The sequence below is a fragment of the Arachis duranensis genome, chromosome 9, assembly GCF_000817695.3.
Source record: "Arachis duranensis cultivar V14167 chromosome 9, aradu.V14167.gnm2.J7QH, whole genome shotgun sequence".
Lineage (NCBI taxonomy): Eukaryota > Viridiplantae > Streptophyta > Magnoliopsida > Fabales > Fabaceae > Arachis > Arachis duranensis.
The window spans coordinates 105,198,915-105,208,223 of record NC_029780.3 but is presented as its reverse complement, the minus strand read 5'-3'; the positions used below and the strand labels follow the sequence as shown (position 1 = coordinate 105,208,223).

The following is a 9,309-nucleotide window of genomic DNA, read 5'->3' as shown; positions in this document are numbered from 1 at the left end:
ACTTTGAAAAGGCTACCCACTAAACTTAGATTACTTGCATATCTTTGGATGCAAATGTTTTGTTTTAAATAACAAAGAAAATTTGGGAAATTTTGATCCAAAGGCCTATGAGTGTTTGTTTGTAGGATATTCCACAACTAGTAAAGCATATAGGGTTTATCATCAAGATGCTAGAATTATTGAAGAGTCCATACATATTATATTTTGTGATACTAACTTGGTGCAAAGCATTTTGGAAGATTGTGATGCAGGAAATCAAGCTCAAAAGGAGGATGAATCTGCTCAAAATCATGGAAAAGAAAATTCTGGACAAGCTGAACCAAAAACTGCAAATGCTGAAAATTCAAGAGACAATTCTATTTTGTCTCATGAATCTGAAGGATATCCTGCAGCCAGCAGTGCCCAGAATCCCTTGGTGACTGAATCTGCTTCCAAGTCCACCAGACCTCGTGAGTGGGGATTCTTGAAGAATTATCCTGAGGAATTTGTCATTGGGGACGTCTCTCATGGAGTGCAAACAAGGTCTTCCTCTAGAAAGGCAAATTAAGGATCCAACATTGCCCTTCTATCACATATAGAGCCTCAAAACGTTAAGGAAGCACTTAATGACCCATCTTGGGTTAAAGCTATGGAGGATGAGCTTCTTGAGTTTGAAAAGAACCAAGTATGGACTTTGGTTCCAAGACCAAGTGGAAAGAAAGTGACCGGCACCAAGTGGATATTTCGGAACAAGTTGGGAGAAGATGGTAGCATTGCAAGAAACAAGGCAAGGCTAGTGGCTCAAGGATATGACCAAGAAGAAGGAATAGACTTTGATGAATCCTTCGCCCCTGTTGCCCGAATGGAAGCCATAAGACTTGTCTTAGCTTATGCTGTATTTTGTGGTTTTAAATTATATCAAATGGATGTGAAATGTGCATTTTTGAATGGTGTGATAGATAGAGAAGTGTATGTGGAGCAGCCTCCTGGTTTTGAAAATAAAGTACATTCTAATAATGTTTTCAAATTGTCTAAAGCTCTCTATGGTTTAAGACAAGCTCCTAGAGCTTGGTATGAGAGACTTAGCTCTTTTCTTTTAAAAAATAGTTTTCTAAGAGGCACCACTGACACAACTCTATTCATCAAAAACTCTAATGATTCTTTTATTCTAGTCCAAATATATGTTGATGACATTATTTTTGGATCAGCAAATGAATCCCTTTGTTCTGAATTTGGAAAACTCATGACAAGTGAATTTGACATGAGTATGATGGGTGAACTTAATTTCTTCCGTGGGCTGCAAATTAAACAAACTGAAAAAGGTATTTTCATTCATCAAGAAAAATATGCCAAGGAATTAGTTAAGAAATTTGGTATGGAAAATGCCAAACCCATTGGAACACCCATGCATCCTAGTTCTAAGTTAGATAAGGGAGAAACTGAGAAATATGTTGATGAGACTAGGTATAGAGGAATGATTGGTTCTCTTATGTACTTAACTTTCTCTAGATCCGATATTGTGCAAAGTGTTGGATTGTGTTCTAGGTTCCAATCCAAACCTAAAGAGTCACATCTTTCTGCAGTTAAAAGGATCATTAGATATGTTCATGGCACATTTAATTTTGGTCTTTGGTATCCTAAGATTGATGATTTTTCTGCAGTTGGTTATTGTGATGCAGATTTCGCTGGTGATAGAGTTGATAGAAGGAGCACTTCTGGTTTATGTTGTTTCCTTGGAAAGTCCTTAAATGTTTGGTCAAGTAAGAAGCAACCAACAGTGGCCTTATCCACTGCAGAGGCTGAGTATATAGCTGCTTCTTCTTGTTGTTCTCAGCTTTTATGGTTAAAAACACAGCTTGCTGATTACAAATTAAAGGCTGAAAATATTTCCTTGATGTGTGATAATATGAGTGCCATTAATATTTTTAAAAATCCAGTTTTGCACTCAAGAACTAAACATATTGAAGTGAAATTTCACTCAATAAGAGAACATGTCCAAAAAGGGGATATTAGTATTCAATTTGTTAAATCTGAGGAGCAATTAGCAGATATTTTTACAAAATCATTAGCTGAGGATAGATTCTATATGGTTAGGACTTGTCTAGGAATTTTGAATTATGATTCTCTATTTAAAAATTACTGATGTATTTGCTGGAGATTTTTGTCTCATAAACAGGTATGAGACAATTCTGGGCAGGTGATGAACGTCTCCATCAAGCCAGCGTGTTATGGGCTTGTTTCAAATGAAAGATAATCTGGGCCAACCTCAAAATCAGATCTAGAGTGGTCCAATATGTTTCCTTAAATCAAACTATCTCTGGGCCCATATATGAATGTTACATTGTTTTGGTTGATGGGCTGTGTATTTTTTAAAATAACTTTTCATTAAATATTTATAATCCAAAAAGATTTTTCAGTTTATTTTTTTAAATTTAAAATTCATTTCCTGTTTTATTTTCAAATCAAATCAAATCTTTATTTTATGAGGTCAGGTCTTTTCATATTATTTCAAAAGGTGATGCAGTTACATGGTTTTGGAAAACCACTTTTGGGTACGGTTACCAACACTCCCTCTCTTCCCTCCATAACTTCTCCTCAAACTCTTCGGTTTCTTTCCTCTCACTCCACTGTCTCTCTTCCATCAAAAGCCTCAAACTAACCAAAATGGGGAAGAAAGTCATTGCTAAAAGAGCACCGCGTGAGAAAATCCATAAACTTCCAGGATATCCTAGACCATCAACTCGTTCTCAAGACACCACCTTTACTCCTTCACCCTCTCCTCCTACCTCTCCTCCTTGCACTGTTCCCATGGCGCGAACCAAAACCACTCCAAGGTACCCTGCTCCTGCCAAACCGACGCCACCACCTAAGGCAACGCCATCCAAACCAAGTTCCTCAAAACCTAGTTCATCCAAGGGTAAGCGTCCTGCTGTTGAAGAACCTGTTCCTGAGACAACAAATCCTAAGTCAATGTCTGTTCCTGTGCGTTCACAAAGAGGTAACCCTCATCATCCTCTCAAATCTGTTAGAGAATCAGACATTGATCCTTTTGCTCACAAATCACACTTCATGACATCTCACTCAGATTATAACCCCATCGTTTCAAATCTGCCATGAACCATGATTTTATGAGGGAGTTATTCAGTATCGTACTCTATGTCCCTCTTTTCTTGCTGATTTACCATATTTGAAAAAGAAAGGTTTTTCTTTTGTTGAAAATTTAGAATTTTTAGACTGGAATCACCTTTTCAAAATCAAAAAACCTGTATATCCTCAGTTAGTCAAAGAATTTTATGCAAACATGACTTATCATGAAGGAAGTATGCATTCTTATGCTAAGGGCAGAGACATTATCTTGAATAATGAAACGATCAGTGATTCCTTGAAGTACACTGATGTTGGGCCGTGTGCTTATACATCTGTGAAGTGGGATGAAGGTGTTGGTATCTCTTACCATGATGCTCTGGCTCACATTTGTGAACATGTTTCCTTAATTGATGGCATCACACCCACTCACAAAGCCCTAGGATATGAATGTGCTCAGTTGCATCGTATTGTCAACCACATCTTAATTCCATTTCTTACACGGACACACTTGTTTTGTATGCCCTAATTACTAAAATAGAAATCTCTTTTGCCTATTTGATGGCTAGATACATGTTTGATTCTATTAGAAGTGTGAAAGATAAAGCACTACCATATGGCATGTTTTTGACTTGCATATTTGAGACTTTTGGTGTTGACCTGTCAAATGAGGCTTATGAAAATAAACATTCATACCTAAAAGGGGGTGGTTCAGTGAAACAACAAAAAGGACCAACTCGATCTGAGAGAGTGGTTCTAGATGATGATGATGAAGAGTACATCCTAGATGACTCTCCTCCTCCTTCCACTGAGGGTACTTCCATTTCCACTGGGAAGAAATCTGCTCTGTTGAATGTGGTCAAGGATGTTACTCAAGAGTTTGTTTCCCAATCAAATCATTTGATTGCCATGAGCAAGGAACAAAGGAAGCTAGCTAGCAAGCATGAGAACTTCCTGAAGAAATCAAGAGATAGGGTGGCTGTGCTCATGACCTTCATTGATAACCTTCAAAACAATGAAGACATTGCCACTGATGTTGAAGAGGAAGCTGCTTCTGAGGGGCATGGTTCTGATTCGTAGGATTTGTCTCATAAAAAGTGCTGCAGCTGCTCTCTTTTTGTCTCATGAACTGTGTTTTATCTTATTACTGTTTGCTCTACTTTTGATACTTGGATGACTATAATAACCTAAGATTCGGATGCACTTATGGTAGTTTAGTTAGCTATTTGGACTATGAACTAACCTTTCTTGCAGGGCTTCTAGTATTGTTTTTGTTGATCCGCCCTTGATGACAAAAGGTGGAGTAATAGTTTATGATTTTTTACTTTACTACTTTATTTTGCAAATTGCTTTTGCTGCTGTCATGATAAGAAATACTGGGCTGAATATGTGTTGCTAGTTATATAGAATCCCTTAGTCAAGTTACATCTTGAATAGCTCCTTTTTAAGCTTAATGTAAACAGGAACAAAAAAGAAAGAGCATAGATTCAGGGGGAGCTACTGTTGAAAAAGAAAGGGGGAGCAACACATTAGCAAGCAACCTCATTCAAAGGGAGTTTCTAAACCTTACTCAAACTCAACGTCCTTTGATTATTGATTAAATCATGTTTGTCATCAATGGGGAGATTTTGAGTTAAGAAATTAACTAAATTAATTAGTGATGACAAACATTATTTTTGGGCAAAATAAATAATTAAGTGTTGATTATTTATATCTACATATTAACTAATTGTTTATTGTTGCAGGCCAAATGTTAATAGCCCAAATGGAATAAAAAGCAATCAGCAAGAATATTGGGCTGAAAGCAAAATAAAGAGCCCAAGCAAAAGCAAAGAAAGAAGCCAAAGAAATCAAATCGGGCCAAGCATACCAATATCCGATCTAATCCCGATCTGGTTTCAGAAATGCAAATCCCTCTCTTTTGCTTAACCAAAAGCAACGTTCATCTCTCTCTCTGACCAAGTCAAATCAGTTTCAGAAAAGTAAGAAAGAGAAAGAGAGAAAGAGCTTCTTCACCAAGATAGTCACCAAACGAAGCAAGAAAGAGAAACTAAGCTTGAAAGGCATAAGTCATCTCAACAAATCCAAACCAAATCAAGCTTAGGTTATAGGTAAATCTTTTTCTCATACATGCAACTCGGTCTCATCTCTTCTTCCCAACTCTCTGCTCTATCCGAAATGGGATACATGGGAAAGAGGATTTCTGTTCTTTCCTGGTGTGTATCTACGGTCTTAAACAAGACTTGGGGACCAAGTTGGTTTTCAAGGGTTCAGATCAAGTTGACCATTGGAAGATTTCTATGGTTGCTGTTTTATGGCTTTCGACCAAGATGAGGAAGTCAGAAGGAGAGTTTCTATTCTGAGGATTATTGAGAAAAAGTAAATATGTGGTTGGTGAAGCTCAAGGCTCAAGGTGTTGACCTTGGGAGAAGGTCCCAGCAACATGCAAGGAGAATAAAAGAAGACTTCTTGCTCATTCAGAACCAAGGAGAGAAAACCAGAAAGTGAGAACAATGTTCTGTTAAGAAGTTCATCTACTTGGATAATGCTTTCTTTCAAAGAAGCATTCGGCCAATACCGAAGAACTGCATATGAGGTTTGTGAATCTGGTTTTGCACATAGCAAAGAGGCTGCTGATGAAGTCTATCTCCTTCATGTTTTATTGATTGTAATGTACTTTTCTAAGTTTATCTTTCTATAATTTCTTGTGATAAAAGGCATTGTGAGAAAGCTCAAGTAAAAGCCATGAGTGGAAAAAGGCTGAGTGATACACTTGAGAGGAAAGCCTAGAGTTATTTTTCTGATTTCTTTAGGTTGGTTAAGTGTATTGTATCTTGTACCTGTTTGGTATCTCTTTCTTAGTTGGGTTAGCACTAAGAGTGAATAGTTAGGAGTTAGCATAGCCAATGTCAAGTTCGGTTAGAACTTCAGTGTGAAATTGGTGTATGTAATACTGTTAACTATAGTGAAATTCTTCCATAATTGTGGAGGAGACTGGATGTAGGTTGCATAGCACAAGGCAACCGAACCAGGATACATGCTGGTGTTCGTTTTTCTCTTCTCTGCTGAATTCTGTTTTCTGATATTCATGAGACAAAAATAAATTGTCTCATAAATTTTCGCTGCTGAGTTCAAACAGAATCAGAATTGTAATTCTGTTTAAAAGGGTCATAACAGCAACTTAAAAAGGAAGGCATAGATTCAACCCCCCTTCTCTAAGCCTACCACAACCTTCAACAACATTTATTACACATTATTCATCTTATAAATTAATACAATCAATTTATTGATATCAATTATCGATAATTAATTATAATTGATATAACTCATTTCGCTATACTTTCTAAATAAATAATCAAAAATGCACGTCTCAATTTTTTATTAGAGTAAAATAAAATAAAATATATAAATTGAGTAGATATAAATCCAAAAATTATAATTTTTATTAACAACTCAAATAAATTAGTACCATGAAATTAAATTTAATGCCTATTTTAAAAATAATTACTGACTTTTTATTCTTTTAATTATTGATAATTTAAATAAAATAATATCATGTAACTTATTTTGTTATTTATTTTAATTAATTGTTAACATAGTTGTTAGTAATACCAAGTGTATATTATCAACATAACTTTATCACGGGTATTTCAATCTTATCGTCATTGTAATTTTGTACGGTCTTACTTTTTTAATTTTTATTATGTTATTAGAATTATTAAATAATATTAAAAAAATTCTTTAAAAATAGAAATAGCGATGGTACCTTGAATAATTTATTTAATAGAATTAAATTTAAACAAATAAGATGATTCAATCAATTATATAAATAATAGTATATTTATAAATATTAATATTAAAAATAATCTCACTAATGTAAATGATCAATACAATAATTATACGAAAAAATAATTAATTACATAATTGCATAATTTTCAAGATCCTATATAGTTAAATCTAACGGACAAATAAAAAAATATCTATATGATAATATCCTAATATTTTAGTATACTATAAATCATATTATAAATTTATATATCATATTATAATTTTAAGTCAACTCCTTAAACACATTATAACATAAACCATCTAAAAAGATACACTAAATTAACGAATATCACATGGGTCACAATATACACTCTAAATTATCACGATATTTCAAATAAAAAGAGCATCAATACAGAGAAATCAATGAATATATATAACTACAATAAAGAGCAACAAAGAGATACACAAAAAAATAAAATAAAATAAAGAGAATCAATAAAAATATTAACATATAAAAAACATACACAGACAATATATATATTAATTGTGAATCACAAAAAAAGATTATATATATATATGAATTGAAGTACACATGATAAAATAGAATATTACAAAACAAAATTATAGTAAAATTAATTGAAAACAACATAAAAATGACACATTTTTTTGTTAATTTTAATCAGAAGTTAAAATTTATAAAAAAAAGTATGCGTCTAATAATAAGCAATTAAAATAAACAAAAATTTTAAAAAAATATAGAAAAATGAAATGTATAAATAAAGATAAAAGAAACAAAAATTTAATAAATTATAAAAATTGTACTCAAACACGAGAGAGAAAGAGGGGGAGAGAGGGAAGGAGGGAGATAGAGAAAAGAAAGCGAATGAGTAAAAAATATTTGATCTGGTATAAATAGATAGTATTGAGAAAAATAAACTAGTTAAATTAATTTATATATTTCGTTATCATATTTATTATTTATTAAAAAATTCATATAAATTATAATAAATAGTGAGATTTAAATATCTAATCAAATTAATTAATTGATATAATTAATTAATTATAATTGATTTACTTTAACGAATTAAATGGAATAAATCAGGAAACACCTTAAGAGCATGGCGCATCAGTTCTGTTATTAAGTGAAAAAATCTGATTAATAAAATTATTCTAATAACGAAAAGCTTAAAATAAAAAAATTTAAATATATTACCAATCGTTGAAATTGCATATCCGAGTTTGTCACGAATTTAGCATAATTAAACTTAAACTGAGGAAATTCAATCTCATTATGTATGTGCTCCACTTCGAAGATCTTCGGATAGATGTAAAAAGCATGGAAGGGATGGAACTTGAACTTGCCCTGTAAAGTTTCGTAGAAACAATTCTTCGATCAAAAATCGAGCTCCTCCTAAGAAAGCTAACTTTAACCACATTCCATTAGGTTGGTCATAATAGGTGAGTAGATCCAACCATCCTTTGGTAAAGTAGAGATTATTGCCCCTTCTTTGAACGCTTACATTCATGTAGTTGGAACCCGAATCAGTGAAGACAACTCGATGGGGTATTTCGTGGATGTGATACATTGTAAACGATTGTGGCAAAAGACAATCGAACTAGAATATTAGACGATAAGAATAACTTAGAGTAACAACAATTAATAAATAATCAAAAGAATAATATAATAGAATGAATATATGAAAAACATTATAAAAAATTATAAATTGTACCTTAAAAGGATCAACTTCAATAAAAAACGAAGAATACATTCTTATTCTATGAAGTAGTAAAAAAAATATAAAATTATGAGTTGACTCTCAAATTTAGATTCATGTACCACAGAAAAACACTATATATAGACTTTAGTAAAATAAAAATAAATATGTAAATTATTTATTATTAAGGTAATTTTTTATTAAATACAATAATTATGCATCATATATTAATTTTGTTAAAATTATATAATTTTATCATATCATAATTAGAATAATTATCTTCTATCATGATCAGAGAAATTTTGGACAATAAATAAGAATATTATATCTAATATACACAGATTGAAATAGAAAGGGGGTAGAGATATATTATTATGGACGGGTTTAATAACTTAAAATGTTTGAAATAAGTATCATAAGAAAATAGAATTATAACGGGTTAAAGTAATAAAAAAATAACTTGTACAATTATTATATGCTAATGCTAAAAATAATTTTACGTAACCCTATTATAATTTTTACGATTACCCGTGATAAATTATTATAATTTTAAGTTGTTACTTTACCCACGTGATAATTTTAATTTTATCAATTACAATTTATTATTATTATTATTATTATTATTAAATAATGAATAAAAATTAAAATTATATCAATATTTTTATAATTAATATAATTAAAATAACTAAAAATATTTAAAATCAATGTGCGTTATTAATATCATAAGATTTGATTATTTTATGATTAGAATCAAATATTTTTA

General features: G+C 31.9%; 1 protein-coding gene across 1 annotated transcript; it reads left to right on the top strand.

The window, feature by feature from the left end:
• Nucleotides 1-2,643: 2,643 nt before the first annotated feature.
• Nucleotides 2,644-3,096, top strand: LOC107466622 (extensin-like). Its single transcript, XM_016085617.1, has one exon. The coding sequence runs from the start codon at nt 2,644-2,646 to the stop codon at nt 3,094-3,096; it is 453 nt and encodes a 150-aa protein (XP_015941103.1).
• The last annotated feature ends 6,213 nt before the right edge of the window (nt 3,097-9,309 follow it).